The following is a 25,340-nucleotide window of genomic DNA, read 5'->3' as shown; positions in this document are numbered from 1 at the left end:
GAAAATGTACAACATTCACAGAAACATTGTGTAAAAAAAAAAAAAAAAAGAGCAATCAAGTGAAGATATACATTCTTGCAGCATGAACTTCCACTTCAAATTTATCCTAAGAAAAAAAGGGAGGTATGGGTTAGAAAAAAAGCCACATTATTATTATTCACATATAAAATAATAATAATAATATATTATTATTTTAGGTTTTATTAATGTTAAATGTGTATACAACATTACCCTTACCTTGGTATTTATTTCCAAAGAATCCACTCAATTTGTATTTGCCTTCCTTTCCTGTTAAAAAAGAACCAACTTTTAAATGCACAAAGTCTAAAAATATGGCTAAATATAGCTGCAAGCGATTGCTGAGAAACCTGTTGAAATTTGAAATCACCAAAACAAACATGCCCTTACTCAAAAGGATCACACCATTATCTTGATAGCTCACCCCCACTTATTAGCATCTTACCTGTCTGGGAGTCGCCATTGGGCTGGATGTGGAATTTGAGGTGCTGCTGGATGTGGATCTGTTGTGGTGGTGCGGGCTGCAGCATTAGACTGGGCAGCTCAGGCTGAGGGATTATGGGTGAGACAGGAACAGCGTACACATCAGGCACAGAGACTGGGACCGTTGAGGAGCCGTCCAGTGAAAGGGTGGCGTCTAATGAGGTGACAGCAGGGATGTGAGGAGCAGGGCCCACAGTGGGAACACCAGGGAATGAGACAACTGCAGGACAGTCAAGAAAGAAACGATTGGATTTAAGTTCTCTCTAGATATATTTGAAATGGAAGAATATATGGGACGATAGTTCACCAGCAGCAGGGTCAGATATTTTGGGGTTTGGGACAAAAATGTCACCAAAATTAACAAATATGTCCCGCAAATTCAAGATTAAGTGGCAAAAATGCCCCTCTACAATTCAAGTCAATCAATTACGACTGTTGCGATTCAAGTGAAATCATTTTGCAGCATTGTGCATTATAACCAATCACATTCTGTTGATTTTATAAATGCAATAGCCAATCAGAGGCGTTTAGATTATTCACGGCTGAAAACGGCGGATTCTTGTTCAGCGCACGCTGAATTCTGCACGCTCACCAATTCTCTCATCATACACCACAAAGTGCAGATATGATGTAAGACATTCATTTTAGCAGTGTAAACAGCTTAGTGATTATAATAGTTTTTATATAATAAAAGTTTTTTTTTCTGTAAATAGTTATTAAAACTGTGAATAAACTTTTATTGTTCATGCTACTAAAATAACCAATGTGAAGTATTGATTTTCTAATGTGTAAATTTAAACATTTAAATCATGAAGTGCCCATGATCTTCACCTGAGGACACTCCTTCCATCTGCTTTATCTCATCATGAACTACATTTCCCATAATCCATTGCCTGGACTCATTGTGGTTTGATTACTTCCACCTGTGTTTCATTATCTGGTCAGCTCTGTCTATTTGAGCCATGTGTATTCACTCTTACTTTGCAAAGTCTTGTATGTGTTACACCCGAGTATCAGAGCAGTTCGCAACACCAATTCATAAATGGTTCTTAGCTTGTTTCGTGTCTGTGTAGCCATAATATGATGTGCCATTTCCTCAAACACAAATGTGTATGCGATCAATCAAAATTAATAGTTATTATTACAATATCAAGGGCAATTATCAACAATAGTGATTTTTCATAATATTGCAGCCTTACCCTATAATGAGATTTTATTTTATTTTATAATTTATGTAGGCTTTTTATTTATGCAGTTGTTGTGTAAATAAATGTATGCCACCTTTGAGCAGCATTAAACAGTGTACATAAAAATAAATGCTGTCAGATGCAGCCTTAAGTTCCACCTTTGCAGTGTAAAGATGGCTTTTGTTGATGCTAATAATAACAGTATTCTGGTTGATTGAAGTAATTAGTTAATTTTTTGTATTTGACAAAGACAACACAGATACATTTAATGAGGTAATTATAAAAATTGGCTTAAAGGTAAAAAAAGGTCACTGGAAATCAATTCTGGGGGGGGAATATTGCTCTTAATGGAAAAGTTCATTTCTGACCCTGGTCGGCACCATTAATAAATCCTGCAATTATATAGATATTTACAGATATATAAAATATGTCTGTAAATACAGGATTTACAACATTCAGAGAAGCAGAGTTTTGAACATTACTTTTACCTTCTGGTTGTACTCTTCCATTTGTATAATCCCCAGTTCCTTGAACATAGAGGAGGTGAGAGATATATAGATTTAGATATATGCAGATTTACACACCTCAATCTGGTAGATATACATAGTGTCAAAAAATGCTTGTACCATATTTCTCGATGGATTGTGCATTTGCATCTCCAGCTTCTGGAGCATCAGGATGGGGTGGAACCTCTCCATCTCCTGAATCAAGCACAAACACACAGAATTAATGTGTGAATATGGTAGACGGCAGCAAAGTTAATCAGTGGAGGCACAGTGAGCTGTTATACTCATAAATATTACGGTGACAGCTCTATACAGGCGAAACATGAGGGAAAACTATACGAGAAAAACTTTGCTCTCCTCATTTCTCCTCATCCTCGTCTGTGTCCTTCAGTGGCCTCCATGTTTTCTTCCATATTTCTTCCAGCTTGTTGCGAGCTGTCTTTGTTAGTGTTCGTTTGTGCATGTGGTTCAGTTCAGTAACACGACCAGTTCCATTCCACTGCACCACTTTTCCTTTATTTTTCTATGTACACATGCGCTAGAAAGACGTGTTTGACTGTTGCGCTTGCGTTTTGCATCTCACGCATGACACAGTGTTCTAAAAACGCTATGCTCAAGTTAAAATAAGTTCAAGTATTAAGACATCTCGTGACCTTGCGTTTTTTCCCCATACCACTGCTCACTTCTCGCATTTTTAACAGCCAAAGTTCTGTGTGAAACAGCCATAAGGCTTGCAGTGAGAAGGTTTTTTTTTTTTGCTCATATGTGACTCAGATCTGGTTTTGTCATGACAGTGTGAACAGCACAAACCACATGGAATCTGATCTTTTCGATTCTAAGTCCGATACAGGTCTGATGTTTTGCAATGTGAACTCAGTCTGAACAGTCATATCGGAATTCATGAGATTTACACGTCTACATTCGTCACAATTCTGCACACATGGGAGTCACTTCAAAGATTTTACATAGCTACCCGAAGTTATCAAGACAGCTGCGAAAGGTAGTCAAGTGAAGGACAGTGAGGTGTCAGAGCTCACAAGTATTACATGACCGCTCCAAGCAAAACATCAAATGTTGTTTCGCATCCCTGTCTGTTTTTTTTTAGTGCTGGGCAACAATTAATCACATCCAAAATTAAAGTTTGTGTTTACATAATATATGAGTGTGTACTGTGTATAATATTTTGTATATACACACATATGCATGCATGTATATATTTAAGAGATATTTGCATGTATATACTGTATATATTTATACATTTATATTATATATAAATATAAATATTTTATATATAAATAACACATTTTTCTTAACCCTCTGGGGTCTGGGGTGTTTTTGGGGTCCTTGAGATGTTCTGACATGCCCTGACATTTGTGCTTTTTTCAGTTGCTTATAAACATATTAATGGCAAAGGTGTAAATTCACTCTATATAGCACAAACAGGACTTCCATAATATGTGAGCCACATGTATGTACATGTTTTCATTTTTGAGAGAATAATGTTTATGCATGGTTATCTAAAAAACTAAAAATTAAAGTTTCTGAAATAAGGCCACAAAACACATACTAAATATGTGGCAATAAGACGCGCGTCTCACACAGGCAGTATGCAAACTCTAAACTGTTAACATGGATGGGAGCCGAAATAAAAACGGACACGCCACGCATCCAGTGTTTCACCGGCCTTATCCAGCGGATGTGGGCGTTTCACAGGTTTGTATGGATCGCCTCACATTTGCGTTTGAATAGCGCGGTCTCCGTAGGCGGAGTCACATTAAAACTTAATTAGCTGAGATGAAAACGACTGACATCTCTCTCTTTACATACATATTATATAAACTGTGAATATTTGTTTTTTATAAAAATTACTTCATTTGAAAGAAGAGAATTCAAGCTTCATGCCTGTGTGACTGTATGCCTGTTTGACTGAGTATTCGCTGAGTTACAGTTCATTTTCGGATGCGTTTCAGAATTGACTTCACTGACGGAGAGTAGGCAGAACTCGCATCATGTTTATTTTTCTTTATTTGGCGAAAAGCACAACACTTTGTTTTTATTATGAGCATACACAAAAAAAAAAACACACTAAACAGGATCGATTGATGTATAACACAAGCATATAAGATACAAATTAATATATATATATATATATATATATATATATATATATATTTTTTTTTTTTTTTTTTTTTTTGCACTCATAAGGAAAAAAACGAGCCTATCGCGCCGGCGCGATAGCCGACCTCAGGGGGTTAAATATATACATGCATGTGTGTGTATTTCTATATAAAAAATAATTATATACAGTACACACACATATATTATGTAAACAAACTTTTATTTTGGATGCGATTAATCGCAATTAATCGTTGCCCAGTACTAGTTTTTTTTTATATTGTCTGCGCATAAATTCGCTGGGTTCCGTGGCAAATCGCGCAATAAACAAACACGTAATCGCTTACTTTAATGTCCTTCATGTTCACTTCCTGCTGTGTGAAGTCTTTTTATCGTTCTTTTGCGCATACATGTCAGTTCAGGACCACAATCTGTTCACACTGGAATCTGATATTGGCCACATTTAAAACAACAATATGAACAGCTATACCAAAAATCTCGATCCGAGCAATAAATTGGAATTGAGCATTAAGACTTGCAGTGTGTGAACATAGCAAATTATTTCATTGGTGATCGCTTTTAGTGACATGGTCAACCCTCAATTTTTAAATGGCCGCAGGCTATCTAAAACTAATTTATTTAATTGACGTCAGGTGGTTCTTTGACTTTAATCAATCAAAAATGTGATTCCGCTTACCATGATCACTTGCATGGATAATTTAAAGCAGTTATTGGTGTTTACAGCTCAAAATTTGACTGAACAGATACAAATTACAGTAGTTAGATTTAGTAAATAAAAGTAACAGTAATTCTATTTGTTATTTTATCTATGGGTTGGAATTCTAAAGTAAAATAAAGTGTAGGAAGATTACATTTATTTGAATTTGAGAAAGAGACTGTGTGGGAATTGTGTTTGTGCAGCGTCTCTATAGTGAAGTTGAATTACTTCCAAAACAGCAAAGTTATCACCTTGTTGCTAAAAAATGTAATGTAGCTTTCAGTAGCGAAACTATTTTATTTATAAAATTCACAGGGCTGCAGCTCAAAATAAGGTTCTGTGCTTCTGAATGTTTTTGTGTGTGTGCAATCTTACCTATATATAAAATTTTCACCTCAAAAGAAGCTGTGTTTTTGTGTGAGCACATCAGGCATGTCTACATCATAATATGAGAGTAAGAAAAGTTATCTTTGTGGGTAAATGTTTCCCTCGCCTTGCGGTGGCTTGGAATTCCAATGGGAATCGTAAATACGTGCTTAGGAGTAGGTCAGATGTCCAGATATCAGATATGTATTTGCATGTGGCTCAGAACAGATAAGAAAAAAAAAAAACAGAATCAAATGCAAATTTATCTGTTTACACTTAAACAATATCCTGAGTAAAAAATACCAGTGTAAACAGCCTAAGTTAAATGAAGATAGATATCTTAATATCTCAAAATACAACTAACCATATTGGTCAATGGATTTCTGTCCGTCAATCTCAGGACCTTGATGCAAAGCTTCCAGGCTTCTGTTTTCTTAAAAAAAAAAAAAAAAAGAGGATTAAATGATAGCATTAAAACTTTGAGTTTAAATTCAAATGATAATCTCTTCATTTAACATTTTCTTCATTTAACTTATGGAATTACAACAAAGTGTTTCAATAGTTCTTGCTTGATTAATAAATAGTGTTCTAAATAGGAGATGAACGTACCATCAACAGACTGGCCATCAGTCACTGGGCCAAGGAGTTCATATGACACTGCTGGATTACCTGTAAGACATTCAGCGATTTTACCAAGGGTAAGTACAAAACAATTATTACTTTCTCGTTAGCCTAACTGAATGCCGTTTGACAATTCACAATGATGAAGAGGATCTTTAAACTAGAGTATCAATAAGTAAGTTAAAAATCACACCATAGTTAGCATCGCCACCAAAACTGAGTGTTTCTGGATTATACAGGGATTCTGGAGAACCTACAGAGAGTAGAGAGGATGGACATACCTATCAGTACAGTAATATTATGACATTTGTCATTTCATTATCTATAAAAAAATAACTCACCTTCACCATATTTTCCAGACAGAGCATCAGGCCTGAGATCAAGTGGCTGACCACCATATTGAAGACCCTTTTGTCCTGAGAGAGAATTACAGTAAAACATACTCACTGTCATAATTTGTAGAAATAAGACAATATAAGTTGGAAAAAAATAAGAGTCACTAGATTTGCCAAAGTATTTTTCACTACCATATCCAAGTGGCTGGCCATTGTGGGGTAATCCTCCAAAATCTGAAAATACAGAAACTTATATTTTACAATATCTTCAAAAAAATATATACTGTATGATCAGACAAAATTCTTTATAAACTTACCATATTTACCAGGGGACTTGGCAACAGATTCAGGAAGTAAAGGCTGAGAGTTGTACGGTAAACTACCATGTCCTATTTTGGGGTCAGAGAACAGAATTATATGTATTTAACAGCATTATATATAATGTTTTGAGATGCAAGGGTTCCCAATTGTCATGTCAGCTGTTCTATCAAATATTGACTTGAAGTAGAGATCTTAAAGAATAACATTTTTAAACATACATTTTGAAATTTTTTTATATTTCACAACTAAATGTGTTTTAAATCACAAATACATTTTTTTTTTATTAAAGTAAATGTGAATTTCTACCACAATCTGTAGTGCAATGTTACAAATTGCCTGTCAACTGATAAATGCATACAAACAATTATGAAAATGTGTAAAGGAATATCAAAGCATCTAATCTTCACCGTATTTTCCTAACGCTTTAGTATTGTAGGGTTTGGCTCCATAGCGCTGACCATCATTACCTATGAGAAAGATGCACATAAATCCATGTGTCCATTCAGGATTACAGTTAGGGTCAAAACTAACTCAAATATTATAAAGATAGCATACCATATTGTCCAGAGGGGTTTGTTTGATATCCATTGGGGGAACCACCAAATGGAAGTCCGCCAATTCCTGTAAAAATACGACCTTGCGTATGAAAACTGAGTAAAAGTAAGTGCGCAGCATTTTTGACGAGTCGTTTAAATAAGAGCTGATAGGACTTTTCTCAAACTAACCATATTTCGCTTGAGATTTTCCCTTAAATCCTGTTGGTTGCTCACCTTGTGGTCCAGCTATCAGAGTAACAGAAAAGAGTAAATATTAATGAATATAGAATCAAACTGTTTCTTCTAAATATCTAGCACAGAAAACAAGAGGGCAAAAAACTTACTACACACAAATTCAATTAAACAGGTCTTGTGAAATGTAGGATACTACTGTGTGAAACGTTTATCGTAGCATATGGCATACTGTTTCACTTAAAAAAAAAATAGCAGGCAGAATACAGTGTTTACTATATAAGTAAGCAGAACTACAGTCTGAGTAACAAGGGTAAAGAAAGTACTGTAATTATTCACAGAGATACGGTTGTAATTTTACTTAGTGTGTACATAAAAATTCTCAAAGTTTTGAAACAGAGACCTATTTATTTATTTATTTAAGCAAAACTTAAAAGCATTAATATCTAAATTTATATTTATTGATATCTCTTCATTGTTTATTTCGTTGTAGGATAAGGTATTGCACTAAAAAGGCCCAGATTATTGACACCCAAGGACTAAAGCATATATTTAATTAATGAGTATGTGAATTCTGTCCATGTTAAATATATATTTGAAATATCCATAAAGTAGGAAATATTCCAACCTGGATTTTTCAATTTGTTTCCATAGCCTCCATAACCTGTAAAGACGGCAAAATGAGGGCCAAATTTTTCATAATTTTAGACAAGCAAACAGCTTTAAACAGATATAGACATTGCAAAGATGAAGCCAACTAATAAGTGATAATAATTACAATAAAATGTGTTTTGTAATGCTTTACCTGCTTTGTAGCCATTATTCATACCATGAGCTGGATAACCACCCATTCCTGCTCCAAAGCCTAGTAAAATATTTTTATCCAAAGTGGTTAAAAAACGCTGTTATGGTTAGATGGATAATTAATGTTTATATGGAATTTAATGCACCTGGTTGTGATGCCACTTCTCCTTTTCCATTTGGATACCCTGAAAACCACATTTTAGTTTTAGATTGAATGCTTATTTTTTGCTTGGTCTTCACAACTGTTTAGAAGTCAAAGCATACTGACATGGACTAAAATGGACAACAAAATCTCTTATTTTTATTGAATGGTGTCTTTAAAACATTACGATTTTAATCTTTTGATTTTAATAATTTATATGACAATAAACAAGTGAGGGAAAAATGAGAGTTCACCAGTACTTGGAAGTTTGACCCATTGTCCATTAGGTTGTCCTCCAGGTCCACAATCTAAAAAATAAATAAATATATATTTCAACAATTAAATATTTTTTTATTGATCCAAATGTAGTTTGGGGTTATAAGAGCCCAGCTAATTTAATGTGATTTTATGTTATATCAATTATTATTTAGGATTTACCAGGCTTTGAAGGTATAGCTCCCTGCACCTGTCCATTTGGTTGTCCTAGACCAGTGATTTCTGTAGAAAACAAACAAGTTATCAATAAACTAAATTTACTTATCCAGTTAAGATGCCCTGATATCACTATCAGAATTGTAATACATGCATAATGTATTACGAAGCAAATTGTTAGGAGAATGATTCCAAAAGCAATTCAAAACCCAATTTAAAAAATGTTACGGTTTGCCGAATGTGGCTAATTCGTATGAATTCATACAATCTCGTTCGTACATTTTCATACGATGCGCTTACGCTAAAGTAATGCGTATTTTTAGGAGTTGGGGAAGGACCTTCATGCTTACTTTTTTCTAATAACATTGTTTTTGTATGATTCACATTGTACAAAATCACCACCTCGTAAAGTTTTCCCATGAGATCAGGTTTAAAATTCAGGGTTTTTATTAAATATGTCTAGTTAATTTGTTAAAGATCTGTTAATACTTTTGGGTGGTGGAGGGTAAATATGTATGCCCTACATTTCTTATAAATGCATAAGCATGCATTTATGAACAATTTGTGATAATCAATGACTGAACATTCTTTGCATCACAGCCATCTTCTAGAAATCTAGTAGGGATCAAAATGCCCAACTATTTGCTTATTACCAAATGGACTGATTAAATCAGAACATAAAAATTCAGCCTACTTTTTTTTTTTCACTTTTCATTGTGAAATTGACTTATTAAAAGTTTTTTTTGAAGGCTATCAATCCAATGTAGAAACATTTAATGGTTCTAAAATCTATGTGTAGTGCCAAAGTAGAGTTTAGCACCAAAGTTTACAAAAATATCCCACAAAGATTAGTTGAAGTTGACGTTCAAGTTGACAGCAGAAGGTAAGTGCTGATAGTTATAGGACATCCATAAGCCATTTTGAGATAACATTTACATTAATCACAATTTATCTTCAATAACACAAATAATTCATAAATGTGAACAACATTTGCAGAACAAATTGTCAGGTGAACTGGATTAATGAATAAACCGGATTAGTACAAAAGCTAGAGCAGAAGTGAATTGATGCAGAAAAGTAGAGAAAGAGGGAATAAGGGAATTTTATACAGTTATAGGAAATATCTTTATGGTTGTGAATTAGTTAAATGTTGCAGAAGTGGTGTAGCTTCAAGCTGTTATGTGGTTTCAGGATATCATATAAGATTTTAATTAGAAACTTTAAAAGTTTACCAGGATTTGTCATTGGATTCTTCATTTGAGGCACAGGCTTGTTTGACTGAATCTTGGATTGTTGCATCTCTGGAGTTGATTGAGCCGATTCTGGCACTAGAGGCACCTGTGAAGAAATACTGTCTTGTGGTAACACTGGACTTATGTTTTGTTCCTGTGAAAGGACTTGTTCCCGCTCTAGTGCAACTGTCTGTGATGTTTGAGGAATGGGAGCTGATTCTGCAGAAACTGATTGAGGGACTACTGTTGCAACTGGTTTTGGTTTATAAGCTTTACTAGGTTTATATGAACCGGGACCTTGCATAAATGGCTTTGGAGCAGGCCAAGGTGCCATAGAGTTGGGGGCTTTGCCCTGTGGATGAAGATTTTGTCCCTTTGTTTGTTGTAGAACTGGTGGAAGGTCTTTAGTTTGTTCTGGAAGTAATCCTGTATTTGGCTCACGTCCAGATAGTGGTAAAAAGCCCTTGGTGTTAGATGTTACTGGGAGATGACTTTGTCCCTCAGGGCTTAAAATCTCCCCTTTAGGTCCTTGTTTTCCAGTTGTCACAGGCATATAACCTAGAAGCCAAAGCAATTTTACTACAAATTTACATTTACAATAACATGCATAACATGCATTTTTAAATGACAGAACTTCTATTCATGTCATGTGGAGGAAGTAAATAAAATGTACTTCAAATAATCATGATTTTACCTGAATTAGCTGCTTTATAAGGTCCTTTTGACATATAGCCAGGAACACCATAACCTATAGATCACAATATATGTATGTTATAACTGAAGGTTTTACATTTGATGATGTAGAGTGAGTTTGTTTAAAACTGGACCTAATATTCTATACACTGAAATATGTTGAATATGGTTTTAAAAAGGTAGAATATTAAAATACCTATAGTGCATTACCCCTAATAAAAACTTAAATAATATAAATTATTAATCTAAATGGGACTACACTACAACTGGTTTATAAATAAAGAATTCACTTAATGCACGGATATCACATATTTTACAGTGGATTTGAACATGGCTTATCCAACCTGATTTTAGAGCCAACAAATATAATTTTATAATAGTAATGATGTCATTCCATTTACCATTAGGCTTGGCTCCTTGGAACCCATTTGAGGGTTCAGCTTTAGCACCATATCCTTTGAAGCAGATCCAACAAACGTAAGATTTCAAATAATACAGAAAAATCAGACAAAGGAAAAAGAAATACACGCATTACATTACATTATTATTATTATTATTATTATATTTTTTTTTTACCTTGTTTAGGTCCCTTGGTTCCACCATTGGGATACCCCATATTTTGAAGTGAGGAGCCTAATTAGAGAAAAATATTTTAAACAAGTGTAATATCCTCAGTTCTTTTCAGAAATCAGAAATCAGTAATAATTGCACAAGAGCTGGAGACATCCAATGTATTACCTGTATTAGGTTGGTTAGCGGCACCTCCATTAAGATATCCTCCATTTCCTGAAGAATACCAATCCCAAATCAGTTTAGAGGTTCTCCAGTTACCCCAGTTTACAATACAGACCTTTAGTGCTTTACTCATAATAAACAACTCTTCCACCAGTAATATACATCATTAATCTAAATAGGTCTACACTACAGTTGGTTTATTAATAAAGAATTCAACTAATGTGCAATCAAATGTGTGCGGATATCATATTTTACAGTGGATTCAAAAGCAGCCTATCCAACCAGATTTTAGAGCCAAAAACCCTATAATAGTAATAATCACATGCTTTTTACCATTAGGCTTGGCTCCTTGTCCAGTTGAAGGTCCAGCTTTAGCACCATATCCTTTGAAGCAGACCACACACATAAAATTCAAATGATATGGAAAAATCAGACCAAAAAAAAAAAAAGAAAGAAGAAAAAAACAGCATGGACATTACACACACACACACACAAATAGTTTACCTGGTTTAGGTCCCTTTGTTTTACCTGTATTAGGTTGGTTAGCTGCACCTCCATTAGGATATCCTCCATATCCTGAAGAAAACCAATCCCAAATCAGTTTAGAGGTTCTCCAGTTACCTCCGTTTACAATACAGACCTTTAGTGCTTTATCCCCTAATAAGCAATTCCTCCACCAATAATATACATTAATTATAATTAATTATTAATGGGGCTACACTACAGTTGGTTTATTAATAAAGAATTCAATGTGCAATCAAAGGTGTGTGAATTTCATATTATACAGAGTCTTCTAAAACAGCTTATCCAACTAGATTTTAGAGCCAATCACACATAGCACACATAATCACATGGTATTTACTAGGGATGCCACAATTCTCAATATAATATTGAACCGTTCGGTACGACATCCACGGTTCAATACGCGCTTGTGAATTGCGTTTTTTTCGGTTTTACGTTTAAATAATTTATGTGCGTTTTATTTCTCTCCGAATTGACTGTTTGTGTGTGCCTGTAAGTCTACAAGCTGATAAGGAAATTCCCCGCGAGTAAATATTCAATATGCTCTAAATTTAGGGGGCGCTTAACCATCATTCCACACTTTAACATGGCGAGCGGCGGTGAAGTGAGGCTACAGTACGAGGAAGCGCCGGCGTCTTTCAAATCCGTGGTGTGGGGACATTTCGGTTTTGCCGTTGAGTATAGTGCCGAGGAAGAAAAAACGGTAAACAATAAAAATAACTGTGTGCAAGCATTGTTTTACACGTGTAGCCTACTCAAACGGAAACACTTCCAACATGACTGCACATCTGCGGCGCCATCACCCAATACCACTGTCTGAAGGCACAAATATGTTTATTTGAAATGGTCAATTTAAAGGGGTCGCACACCGGACGCGCAGCGCCACGTCTTTTAAATTCGAAAACATTATTCTCTATGAGTGTACGTAGCGCTACACACAGTGCCGTCGCTGGTGGGGTGCGAGGCCCTGTGCGAACTTGAAATGCGAGGCCCTGCTCTTTGATGTGTATGCTCAATTGCGCATGAATTACAGTCACACGGACGTAGCTGTTCTAATTCTTTTGCACGCATAATCTTGCTGCAATACGTTTTTATCAAGTAGAATAATACAGCATAATCATGCACATAGTCTCAGCTATGACTTTTTGCTATGTATTTCAGAGGGGAAAAAAATCAACTGTGCAACCACGAATGGCTTTACATCAAGTCAGGTCGAGAATTCGCCTACTTAGCTCTTATGTGTCTTAATGGTCCAGTGGTAGAACTTTCACCTATCATGTCAGAGGGTTGTAGGGTCGAATCCACTGTCGTATGGTTTTATTTTTCTCGTAAAACGTTAGTTTTTTTTTCTCATCAAAACCGATTATGTTAATCAGTGGTTGTATATCAAGCAGGGACACATTTGTGTGCATTATGTTAGAGTATCCACAACGGATTGAAGCGCGCGTCCAAATGAAGACAGTGCGGCGTGTGCGCAAGCCACACGAGAAAACACTGTATCCGCGCCTCTGATCGCAGCGGCAACGAGCACTTTGATCACTTGATTTAAACAACACATTTCAGCGCTAGATCTTCTCTTATTTAAAAAAAAAAAAAACGAACGAAATGAATGATTTGCCAGTTAACTGGATATGTTTTATTTATTTGTAGAATTGTTACATTCGTGACGCGAGATGTTTTAAAAAGTGGTGAAAAAAAAAAACAAAAAAAAAAAAAACAGCAGGATTGCGAGGCCCCCTATTGGCGCGAGGCCCTGTGCGGTTGCACAGTTCGCACAGCCTATGCGACGGCTCTGGCTACACACACCGTCGGCGCCTTTCGGCTCAGGACCGTGTTCAAAATCCTGCCGCGCCACAGAATGCCATCTATAGTTTTACATTAAATGTACAGTTATTTGTCTCAAATCGTCGTTAATGTATATAGGCCTACTGACTTCACCCTGTGCTGCAATATACATTTAGTTTTACATTCATTCACAGAAATCAGCTGCTTGAATGAAAATTGCTGATGTTATCGGATTTTCAGGTGACATTCAGTTAACGGACGCTCTGAGGTAAAGAGATGTCAGTGTTAATTGTATATTGTACAATACACTAAGAACTAGTGGACTTTGCTTAGCTTTTAAGTAAAATAAAGGAGTATTGCAATAAATCGTTTTTATTTTTTTCTCCTTAACCTCTTACTGTTCCTATTGCCTAAGCACAGAATAACAAAAAAACACTATTATGTGTCAAGCCATCAGAACCGAACCGAACCGAAAACCGTGGTTAAAAAACCGAGGTATGTATTGAACCGTGGGCTAACTGTATTGTTGCATCCCTAGTATTTACCATTATGCTTGGCTCCTTGTCTATTTGAGAGTCCAGCTTTAGCGCCATATCCTTTGAAGCAAACCACACACACAAACGATTTCAAATAATACTGAAAAATCATGCAAAGGAAAAAGAAATGCACACTATATGCATAACACACAATAAGTGTTTACCTGGTTTAGGTCCCTTGGTTCCACCATTGGGATACCCCATATTTTGAAGTGAAGAACCTAGATAGAGAAAAGTACTTTAAACCAGTGTAATATACTCATTATTTTCAGATTTCAGTATTTTCCACATCATAATAATTACACTGTAGAGCTGGTGACATCCAATGTATTACCTGTATTAGGTTGATAAGCCGCACCTCCATTAGGATATCCTCCATATCCTGAACAAAACCAAATCTCAAATCATTTTAGAGGTTCTCCAGTTACCTCAGTTTACAGTACAGACCTTTAGTGCTTTACTCAAACTACACCAATAATCATATTGATTATTCATCTAAATTGGGCAACACTACAGTTGGTTCATTAATAAAGAATTCAATTAATATGCAATCAAACTAAAGGTGTGCAGATATATATTTTACAGTGGCTTTAAACATGGCTTATCCAACCTGATTTTAGAGCCAAAAAAATATGTGTTATAATAGTAATAATGTCATGCTACATACCATTAGGCTTGGCTCCTTGTACATTTGAGGGTCCAGCTTTAGCACCATATCCTTTGAAGCAGACGCAACACGCATAAGATTCAAATGATACGGAAAAATCAGACCGAGGAAAAATAAATATATACTACATGCATAACACATACAATACGCGTTTACCTGGTTTAGGTCCCTTGGTTCCACCATTGGGATACCCCGCATATTGAAGAGAAGAGCCTAATTAGAAAAAAATACTTTAAACCAGTGTAATATCCTCAGATCTTTTCAGAATTCAGTATTTTCCACACTGTAATAATTGCACAAGAGCTGGTGACATCCAATGTATTACCTATATTAGGTTGGTTTGCTGCACCTCCATTAGGATATCCTCCATTTCCTGAAGAAAACCAATCCCAAATCAGTTTAGAGTTTTGCAGTTACCTCAGTTTAAAATACAGACCTTAATTGCTTTACCTCTAATACACAACTTCACCAATAAAACAGATTATTAATCTAAATGGGGCTAAACCACAGTTGGTGTATTATAAAGAAATTCTATTAATGTGTAGTCAAACTAAAGATGTGCTGATATCATATATTTTACAGTGGCCTTGAACACGGCTTATCCAACTGGAACTTATAGTCAAAAACGGTTTTATAATAGTAATATTTGGTCTGATTCACTAAGTGTGCGTACACACTCATTTGTGCGTGAAATGTGCGTACAAACGATTTTAAGAACAAATCACGATTCACCAAAAATTTCGTAATAAAATGTATTCTAAATTTATGAAAAAACATAGGAACTGAAACCACACATACACAAAAAATACTCTGTATGGCCTTATAATCGTGTTAAGTTATATATCATCCTAACATGACTATAATTATATTGAACTTGAAGTATGTTGCATTAATTGTATTATATAGTCCATTTATAAAATTATATAATAAAATTATTAAATAATACAATTTAATTTAATCTTAAATACATTCCATTTTTACAGTTTAACAGTAAGAAAAGCGGCGTTATAGCTTCAGCTGCAAGGCTTCTCTGAATAACGCAGATATACGCATGTGTACAGCAGGCTCAAGAAAGGTCTGTAATCTGGGTCTGTATAAAAGGTGTTTATTGTGAGAACTCATGAGAATGGCCCACTAGGCATTGCTCGAGATCGGGCGAGAGCTTGTCAGCAAACAGCGGCAAGTTTGACTAGAGCAACGAAAGGCTATAAGGAAAGCATGTGCGGAAATCCCTTATGGAGATGGTTTGGGCTTGTTTTATGCAAATGACTGACCTTGTAAACGCAGCTGCTCATTTAGAGTAGCTACTCCAAATTTACTAACATCAGAACGATATTAAGAACAAATTCATGCTTGTATGAACGTGTTGTGAATTAGGCAAAGATTTTTCATGAGAAGTTCTCCTGTGCATACTAATACGAAATAATCTACACAGTTATTAGTGAATGAGACCCATTGTCATGCTATTTACCATTAGGATTGGCTCCTTGTCCATTTGAGGGTCCAGCTTTAGCTCCATATCCTTTGAAGTAGACCCAAACACATACAATTCAAATGACATGTACAAATCAGACAGAGGGGAAAAATACACAACATACGCATTACACACACAAGAATAGTTTACCTGGTTTAGGTCCCTTGGTTCCACCCTTGAGATACCCTATATTTTGAAGAGAAGACCCTAATTAGAGAAAAGTACTTTAAACCAGTGTAATGTCCTTAGTTCCTTTCATAATTAAGCAATTTCCACTGTAATAATTGTACTAGAGCTGGTGTCATCTTCAGTCTCCTTTGCTACCTCATCATGAACATTTCCCAGTACCCATTGCCTGGCTCATTATGTATGATTATGTTCAGCTGTGTGTGATTACCTTGTTTAGCTCTGCCTTTATAAGCCCTGTGTTTCCACTCATTCACTGCAAGTATTGCCTGTTCTTTGGATTACCTTGTTTGCCTGTGTTTCTTGGACCTTGTTTTATGTTTGGATTGTTTGCACGTTTTTGATCCTGTGCCTGTTTATGAATTATGACTATGGATTACCCTAAATAAAAGCTGTGTTTGAATCTTCAACCTGTGTGTGTCAGAACAGATTGTAACAGCTGGTGACATCCAGGGTATTACCTGTATTAGGCTGGTTAGTTGCACCTCCATTAGGATATCCTCCATTTCCTGAACAAAACCAATCCTAAATCAGTTTAGAGGTTCTCCAGTTACCACAGTTTACAAAACAGACCTTTAGTGCTTCATCCCCTAATAAACACATCCTCCATCAATAATATACATTATTAATCTAAATAGGGCTACACTACAGTTGGTTTATTAATAAAGAATTAAATTAATGTGCAATCAAATGTGTTTGTATATCATATTTTACAGTGGCTTTGAATGTGGCTTATCCAACTGAAATTTAGAGCCCAAAACGAATAGTAATATTCACATGCTATTTACCATTAGGCTTGGCTCCTTGTCCAGTTGAAGGTCCAGCTTTAGCTCCATATCCTTTGAAGCAAACCACACACATAAGATTCAAATAATATGGAAAAAAATCTGACAATATTAAAAAAAATACAAACACAACATACCCATTACACACACAAAAATAGTTTACCTGGTTTAGGTCCCTTGGTTCCACCATTGGTATATCCCATATTTTGAAGAGAAGAGCCTAATTAGAGAAAGGAACTTTAAACCAGTGTAATATCCTCAGTTCTGTTCAGAATTCAGTATTTTCCACTGTAATAATTGCACTAGAGCTGGTGTCATCCAGTGTATTACCTGTATTAGGTTGATAACCTGCACCTCCATTTGGATATCCTCCATATCCTGAAGAAAAACAATCTCAAATTAGTTTAGAGGTTCTCCAGTTACCTCAGTTTACAATACAGACCTTTAGTGCTTTACCTCCTAATAAACAACTTCTTCACCAATAATACAGATTATTCATCTAAATGGGGCTAAACTAGAGTTGGTGTATTATAAAGACATTTAACTAATGTTCAATCATACTAAATGTGTGTGGATATCATATTTTACAGTGGCTTTGAATACAGCTTATCCAACTGAAATTTAGAGCCAAAACTGTTTTGTAATAGTAATAATGTAATGCTATTTACCATTAGGCTTGGCTCCTTGTCCATTTGAGAGTCCAGCTTTAGCTCCGTATCCTTTGAAGCAGACCCAACACATAAAATTTAAAATGATACGTAAAAATCAGACAAAGGGGAAAAAAATACACAAAATACGGATTACACATACAGAAAAATAGTTTACCTGGTTTAGGTCCCTTGGTTCCACCATTGGGATACCCTATATTTTGAAGAGAAGAGCCTAATTAGAGAAAAGTACTTTAAACCAGTGTAATATCCTCAGTTCTTTTCAGAATTTAGTATTTTCCACACTGAAAAAATAGCACTAGAGCTGGTGACACCCAGTGTATTACCTGTATTAGGTTGGTTAGCTGCACCTCCATCAGGATATCCTCTATTTCCTGAAAAAAAACAATCCCAAATCAGTTTAGAGGTTCTCCAGTTACCTCAGTTTACAATACAGGCCTTTAGTGCTTTGTCCCCTAATAAACAATTCTTCCACCAAAAATATACATTATTAATGTACATGGGGCTACACTACAGTTGGTTTATTGATAAAGAATTCAATTAATGTGCAATCAAAAGTGTTTGTATATCATATTTTACATTGGCTTTGAATGTGGCTTGTCCAACTGGAATTTAGAGCCAAAAACTTTTATAATAGTAAAAATCATATGCTATTTACCGTTAGGCTTGGCTCCTTGTCCATTTGAGGGTCCAGCTACAGCACCATATCCTTTGAAGCAGACACAAAACACATAAGATACAAACGATACGGAAAAATCAGACAAAAAAACAAAAAAAACATCCGCATTACACACACAAAAATAGTTTACCTGGTTTAGGTCCCTTGGTTCCACCAGTGGGATATCCCATATTTTGAAGAGAAGAGCCTAATTAGAGAAAAGTACTTTAAAACAGTGTAATATCCTCAGTTGATTTTTCAGAATTCAGCATTTTCCACTGTAATAACTCTACTAGAGCTGGTGTTCTCTTCTGTCTCCTTTGCTACCTCATCATAAACTCCATTTCCCAGTACCCATTGCCTGGCTCATTATGTGTGATTCTGTTCAGCTGTGTGTGATTACCTTGTTTAGCTCTGCCTTTATAAGCCCTGTGTTTCCACTCATTTGTTGCAAAGTCTTGTTTGGGTTTCAACTACAATTCTGAGCGTTCTTTCCTGGTTCTTGGTTTCATGGTGTTGATATTTTGCCTGTTATTTGGATTACCTTGTTTGTTCGTGTTTCTTGAACCTTGTTTTACACCCTGTGCCTGTTTATGAATTATGACTGTGGATAACCCTAAATAAAGGCTGCATTTGGATCTTCAACCTGTGTGTGTCAGAACAGATTGTAGCAGCTGGTGACATCCAGTGTATTACCTGTATTAGGTTGGTTAGCTGCACCTCCATTAGGATATCCTCCATTTCCTGAACAAAACCAATCCTAAATCAGTTTAGAGGTTATCCAGTTACCTCAAGTTTACAATACAGACATTTAGTGCTTTATCCCCTAATAAACAATTCCTCCACTAATAATATACATTATTAATCTAAATGGGGCTACACTACAGTTTGTTTATTAATAAAGAACTAAATGAATGTGCAATCAAATGTGTTTGTATATCATTTTACAGTGGCTTTGAATGTGACTTATCCAACTGAAATTTATAGCTAAAACCTATGTTTTATAATAGTAATAATAATCTCACGTTATTTACCATTAGGCTTGGCTCCTTGTCCAGTTGAAGGTCCAGCTTTAGCACCATATCCTTTGAAGCAGACCACACACATAAGATTCAAATGATATGGAAAAATCAGACAAAGGAAAAAAATGCACAATATACGCATTACACAAACTTAGTTTACCTGGCTTAGGTCCCTTGGTTCCACCATTAGGATACCCCATATTTTGAAGAAAAGAGCCTAATTAGAATAATAAAAAATAAAAAAAAATAAATAAAAAAAAAACTTTAAACCAGTGTAAGATCTTCAGTTCTTTTCAGAATTCAGTACTTTCCACACTGGATGTCACCAGCTCTCGTGCAATTATTACTGTGTATTACCTGTATTAGGTTGGTTAGCTGCACCTCCATTAGGATATCCTCCATATCCTTAAGAAAAACAATCTCAAATTAGTTTAGAGGTTCTCCAGTTACCTCAGTTTACAATACAGAACTTTAGTGCTTTGCCCATAGTAAACAACTTCTTCACCAATAATACAGTTTATTAATCTAAATGTGGCAAAACTACAGTTGGTCTATTATAAAGAAATTCAACTAATGTGCAGTCAAACTAAATGTGTGCGGATATATATTACAGTGGCTTGGAATGCAGATTATCCAACTGGAATTTAGAGCCAAAAACTGCTTTGTAATAGTAATAATGTCATGCTATTTACCATTAGGATTGGCTCCTTGTCCATTTGACGGTCCAGCTTTAGCTCCATATCCTTTGAAGCAGACCCGACATACATAAGATTCACATGATATGGAAAAATAAGACAAAAAATAAAAAATACACAAAATGCGTATTACACAAAAATAGTTTACCTGGTTTAGGTCCCTTGGTTCCACCATTAGGATACCCCATATTTTGAAGAGAAGAGCCTAATCAGAGAAAAGAACTTTAAACCAGTGTAATATCCTCCGTTCTTTTCAGAATTTAGTATTTTCCACACTGAAAAAATAGCACTAGAGCTGGTGACACCCAGTGTATTACCTGTATTAGGTTGATAAGCCGCACCTCCATTAGGATATCCTCCATTTCCTGAAAAAAAAAACAATCCCAAATCAGTTTAGAGGTTCTCCAGTTACCTCAGTTTACAATACAGGCCTTTAGTGCTTTGTCCCCTAATAAACAATTCTTCCACCAAAAATATACATTATTAATGTACATGGGGCTACACTACAGTTGGTTTATTGATAAAGAATTCAATTAATGTGCAATCAAAAGTGTTTGTATATCATATTTTACATTGGCTTTGAATGTGGCTTGTCCAACTGGAATTTAGAGCCAAAAACTTTTATAATAGTAAAAATCATATGCTATTTACCGTTAGGCTTGGCTCCTTGTCCATTTGAGGGTCCAGCTACAGCACCATATCCTTTGAAGCAGACCCAACACACATAAGATTCAAATGATATAGAAAACTCAGACAAAGGGAAAAAAAAACAAAATACGGATTACGCATTACACATACACAAAAATAGTTTACCTGGTTTAGGTCCCTTGGTTCCACCATTAGGATACCCCATATTTTGAAGAAAAGAGCCTAATTAGAATAAAAATAAAAATACTATAAACCATAGTAATATCCTTAGTTCTTTTCAGAATTTAGTATTTTCCACACTGTAATAATTGCACTAGAGCTGGTGACATCCAGTGTATTACCTGTATTAGGTTGGTTAGCTGCACCTCCATTAGGATATCCTCCATTTCCTGAAGAAAACCAATCCCAAATCAGTTTAGAGGTTCTCCAGTTACCTCAGTTTACAAAACAGACCTTTAGTGCTTTATCCACTAAAACTCCTCCATCGGTAATATAGATTATTAATCTAGGTAACACTTTACAATAGGTCTTGTTTGTTAACATTAGTAAATAAATTAACAAACATAAACTAAAATGGAGTAATACATTTTTACAGCATTTATTAACCTTTGTTCAATTTTAGTTATTAAAAATGTTCATGTTGTTTCACAGTGCACTGACTTATGTTAACAGATTCAACTTTTGATCTTACAATTGTATTAGTGAATGCTGAAATTAACTAAGTATTTTTTATAGTTTGTTCATGTTAACTAATGTGAAACCTTATTGTAAAGTGTTACCTTAATCTAAATGTGCACAACGTTTACCTGGTTTAGGTCCCTTGGTTCCACCATTGGGATACCCTGTACATTGAAGAGAAGAGCCTAATTAATGAAAAATACTTTTATACTTGTTTAATATCCTGAGTTCTTATCAGAATTTAGTACTCTCCACACTGTAATAATAACACTGTAGAATCAAATCTATTTAAACATCCAATATAATCACCTGTATTAGGTTGGTTAGCTGCACCTCCATTAGGATATCCTCCATGTCCTTAACAAAACCAATCCCAAATCAGTTTAGAGGTTCTACGGTTACCTCAGTTACAGACACATTATATAGTTGATTACAGAAAAGGAAGTTGACAAAATAAAATTCTACCTTGTTTGCTTTGTGTCTTGGTCGCCCCACCATTGGTGTATCCTACAGAAAGTGAGGTGAAAAATAATTATACACAATTAAACCTAGAAAACGGTTATCAAAACATTCATAATGCAAACACAGTGTAAATACTAATGTGGTAAAAGGATTGTTGCTAAAGTGTTACCAGACTGTTTTACATTTTTTACATAGTTTACTGCCAATTTGTCAGATTTTGTATTGAAAATAAGCAGTGCTAAATCTTTAGATTTCATTTCAAACTGACAGTGTTTGAAAGAGAAAAATGGTTCTTCTGATACTGCCTAATAAAGGTAATGTAAAAATAATATACTATTCTCACACATGGACCCCAGCACCCCATACTCTCTTACAACCATCCCTGTGATCAATACATTTTACTTCCACTTATGAAAAAAACATTTTCACATATTAACATGGTAGAACTATTTGGTTGGTATGTACAAATGTACTTCATTTGACAAAATATTGGTGGTGTAGCTTATTTGGTTCTTGATATTAACCCCAAAACTGACCACAGTCTCCTAAATTATTCAGAAATATACCATGTGTTCCACAGAAGAAAGCAAGTAAAACGTAAGACCTTGCAGGGTGACCTAATCTTTAAGAGAATATTAAGATAAGACTTACCTAGACCAGCTCCTTTTTGGGGATGAGTGCCCATTAAATTGCTGTAGCCTTCAGACAATATTAAACAGACTTTTTAATGAAAGTAAACACATAATGACAACAGTTGTATATGCTGAAACAAAACACAGTGGTGTTTGTACACATTCTTAATGGGTACATTTGCACAATCTGTATGCACAAACCTAACACATTGACTCTTGAGATTAAACTCACCCCCATAAGATGGTGCTCGGTAGCCGTTCCCATTCCCATTACCTGTAACAATAAATGACAGGAATGTAATGCAATTAGAGTTTCTCTCACACACACACTCGTTGACACAATGCAATCTCTAGCTCCTAACCCTACAAAGTACAACTTCACCAGTGCTTCACCTAACATGAACCTACCCTTAACATAAGTATAACCTTATCCCTAAAACCAAGTCTTGACCCTCAAACAGGCCTTTAAACAATGTTGGGGAAAGTTACTTTTAAAAGTTACAATATTGCATTACTCTGTAAAAAAAAAAAAAAAAGTAACTTGAGTTACGTACTTTTGCATTGCATTTTGTCCCCTGGGTTGGGCTTGCTTGTTGTTGTTTTTTTTCACACACACGGTTTAAAACTCAAACTCACAAAATAGTTCCTCTGATTTTAAACAGGTCCTCACAAAAATATTTGTAAAAGTACACACACATACACACACACACCATTCCCATGCCTGTTCCAACTTATAACAATTGAAAAATATATGTTAAAAAAGGAAAACCTGATTATGTACTTATGCTACAGTACAAGCAAAAAAAAGCTCATACCATATGGGGGATGACCTCCAAATCCAGGCTTATTTTGTGCACTTCCATAAGAACCTAAAAGACAACAGACAGGTATATGATGATTTATTCAAATTTCAGAACTGATTCACTTCATTATATTGTATATTACATATCACATACTGCATTTCATGGTTTGGGCTTACCTGTACCCTTGTTTACAGGATAACCTAATAATAAAAAGAAAACATTTAAATAAAAACTCATCCATCCCAGAGAATTCAAAATAATCAACAAAATAAAGTATATCAAGAGACAGAAAGATAAGATATATATGTGAATAATATGTAAATATACTTCATTTTATAAAACCGTAAACAAAATTGCTGTACATGCACACAAATAGAAATGCTAAATATAAAATATTTCAGCAAACCAAGCTAAATAAAAAAAAAAACTTGTGAATAAAACCTTAACTGATTCATCTCATCACATTTTATATGTTATGGTATACTTATTCACAAAAGATCAAAAACCAAGTATATCAGTATAAATTCTGTTCTTGCTTACCATTTCCTTTCATATTTGCAGAGTTGCTATTTGGACCCACACCATAACCTGAAAATACAGATTTAGTGGGTTATCACATTATAGTTGCAATACCAGAAAATCATGTTAAAAATTGCATGATGATTTCACAGACTTGGATTATTCAGAATGACTAACGGAAATGGCTATGCATTGAATCTGTTGTTTACTGTACATCAACATAGAAAGATTGATATTACCTCCTGGTGACATTTGTACTGCACCGCCATTTGGATTTTGAGGTTGGTACCCTTAAATAAAAAAAAATTAAAAAAAGTACAGGAGGTTATCCTTTGACATGACAATGTACTGTACAATATTTAATTGAACTTAAAGAACCACAAAAAAATAATAAAAATTAACGATAAATTATAGATAAATAACGATAAATTGCTTTATACAATACTTTTGTCATTTGAAGTTAATAATGGATCTATTATGAAACTGTTTCCATTAACTATTTTCACAGGTAACGTGAACTAATATAACTGCTGCATCTTACAGTGTACTGTTGTCTAAATATCTTAGACACATGGGGGAACAGGCAGTTCCTGGAGACAGCAGGGGTAAAAGAATAAATTGAGCAATTTTGTGCAAGTAATTAGGGCTGGGCGATATATCGCATGACATTGTTAGGCGCATCTCGTCAGTAAAGCCGGTTCCTTGATTAGTAGTAAATCGCCATCACCTGCTTTCAGATGGAGCGGCATTTACAACACAGAGCCGTAGTTAACTGACAAGCTGAGCCATATCGCATCATGTGACTGAAATCATGTAATTGAAATAACTGTTTCTTCTTATTTTTTTCTCTTATCAGTTATGCACATTAGGGTTTCATGTAACATCTTACACATCCTCTATATTTTAGTATTAACCTCAGCTTGTGGAAAGCTAGTTGTGATGAACTTTGATTCATCATGTGCCTTTTTTTCTCTACCCACTGTGTTTTTAAGGTGGTTGCCACTTGCCAGTATATTATGAAGGTTAAAAATATATATATTTTATCAATTTGGTATATTAACATTATTGCAGTTAATCAAATATCAGTTTTTTTTTTCTAGTTAATTTAGTAAATTTAGGTTAATCTGAAAAACTTAAAACGTTGCAAACGTTTTTTTTTTACAG

The 25,340-nt window shown here is 35.0% G+C and overlaps 1 protein-coding gene across 1 annotated transcript in view; it reads right to left on the bottom strand.

Annotated features, from left to right (window-relative positions):
• Nucleotides 1–41: 41 nt before the first annotated feature.
• The window catches only part of cmn (calymmin), a gene marked incomplete at its 5' end in the record, with an annotated part of 25,869 nt that continues 570 nt past the window's right edge, over nucleotides 42–25,340 (bottom strand). The window contains 50 exons of the mRNA XM_079852157.1: nucleotides 42–106; nucleotides 238–288; nucleotides 464–721; nucleotides 2,177–2,215; nucleotides 2,315–2,389; nucleotides 5,758–5,826; nucleotides 6,003–6,062; nucleotides 6,208–6,267; nucleotides 6,356–6,430; nucleotides 6,542–6,583; nucleotides 6,667–6,738; nucleotides 7,078–7,137; nucleotides 7,226–7,291; nucleotides 7,396–7,452; nucleotides 8,027–8,062; nucleotides 8,204–8,263; nucleotides 8,349–8,387; nucleotides 8,599–8,652; nucleotides 8,783–8,842; nucleotides 10,009–10,566; nucleotides 10,703–10,756; nucleotides 11,103–11,156; nucleotides 11,278–11,334; nucleotides 11,965–12,012; nucleotides 14,289–14,339; nucleotides 14,444–14,500; nucleotides 14,614–14,661; nucleotides 17,395–17,445; nucleotides 17,555–17,611; nucleotides 17,722–17,769; nucleotides 18,060–18,110; nucleotides 18,217–18,252; nucleotides 18,386–18,433; nucleotides 18,718–18,768; nucleotides 18,869–18,925; nucleotides 19,414–19,461; nucleotides 19,752–19,802; nucleotides 19,900–19,956; nucleotides 20,097–20,144; nucleotides 20,432–20,482; nucleotides 20,583–20,639; nucleotides 21,424–21,471; nucleotides 21,889–21,924; nucleotides 22,070–22,117; nucleotides 22,226–22,267; nucleotides 22,874–22,921; nucleotides 23,087–23,128; nucleotides 23,670–23,723; nucleotides 23,834–23,857; nucleotides 24,198–24,245. Coding sequence (XP_079708283.1) covers nucleotides 102–106; nucleotides 238–288; nucleotides 464–721; nucleotides 2,177–2,215; nucleotides 2,315–2,389; nucleotides 5,758–5,826; nucleotides 6,003–6,062; nucleotides 6,208–6,267; nucleotides 6,356–6,430; nucleotides 6,542–6,583; nucleotides 6,667–6,738; nucleotides 7,078–7,137; nucleotides 7,226–7,291; nucleotides 7,396–7,452; nucleotides 8,027–8,062; nucleotides 8,204–8,263; nucleotides 8,349–8,387; nucleotides 8,599–8,652; nucleotides 8,783–8,842; nucleotides 10,009–10,566; nucleotides 10,703–10,756; nucleotides 11,103–11,156; nucleotides 11,278–11,334; nucleotides 11,965–12,012; nucleotides 14,289–14,339; nucleotides 14,444–14,500; nucleotides 14,614–14,661; nucleotides 17,395–17,445; nucleotides 17,555–17,611; nucleotides 17,722–17,769; nucleotides 18,060–18,110; nucleotides 18,217–18,252; nucleotides 18,386–18,433; nucleotides 18,718–18,768; nucleotides 18,869–18,925; nucleotides 19,414–19,461; nucleotides 19,752–19,802; nucleotides 19,900–19,956; nucleotides 20,097–20,144; nucleotides 20,432–20,482; nucleotides 20,583–20,639; nucleotides 21,424–21,471; nucleotides 21,889–21,924; nucleotides 22,070–22,117; nucleotides 22,226–22,267; nucleotides 22,874–22,921; nucleotides 23,087–23,128; nucleotides 23,670–23,723; nucleotides 23,834–23,857; nucleotides 24,198–24,245 — 3,266 coding nt within the window. The 3' untranslated portion in view covers nucleotides 42–101. The remainder of the gene's footprint in view (nucleotides 107–237; nucleotides 289–463; nucleotides 722–2,176; nucleotides 2,216–2,314; nucleotides 2,390–5,757; nucleotides 5,827–6,002; nucleotides 6,063–6,207; nucleotides 6,268–6,355; nucleotides 6,431–6,541; nucleotides 6,584–6,666; nucleotides 6,739–7,077; nucleotides 7,138–7,225; nucleotides 7,292–7,395; nucleotides 7,453–8,026; nucleotides 8,063–8,203; nucleotides 8,264–8,348; nucleotides 8,388–8,598; nucleotides 8,653–8,782; nucleotides 8,843–10,008; nucleotides 10,567–10,702; nucleotides 10,757–11,102; nucleotides 11,157–11,277; nucleotides 11,335–11,964; nucleotides 12,013–14,288; nucleotides 14,340–14,443; nucleotides 14,501–14,613; nucleotides 14,662–17,394; nucleotides 17,446–17,554; nucleotides 17,612–17,721; nucleotides 17,770–18,059; nucleotides 18,111–18,216; nucleotides 18,253–18,385; nucleotides 18,434–18,717; nucleotides 18,769–18,868; nucleotides 18,926–19,413; nucleotides 19,462–19,751; nucleotides 19,803–19,899; nucleotides 19,957–20,096; nucleotides 20,145–20,431; nucleotides 20,483–20,582; nucleotides 20,640–21,423; nucleotides 21,472–21,888; nucleotides 21,925–22,069; nucleotides 22,118–22,225; nucleotides 22,268–22,873; nucleotides 22,922–23,086; nucleotides 23,129–23,669; nucleotides 23,724–23,833; nucleotides 23,858–24,197; nucleotides 24,246–25,340) is intronic.

Source organism: Squalius cephalus (genome assembly GCF_949319135.1).
Source record: "Squalius cephalus genome assembly, chromosome: 19".
In the NCBI taxonomy this organism is placed as follows: Eukaryota; Metazoa; Chordata; class Actinopteri; order Cypriniformes; family Leuciscidae; genus Squalius; species Squalius cephalus.
The sequence above is the reverse complement of the archived record's forward strand: the minus strand, read 5'-3'. Positions and strand labels throughout refer to the sequence as shown.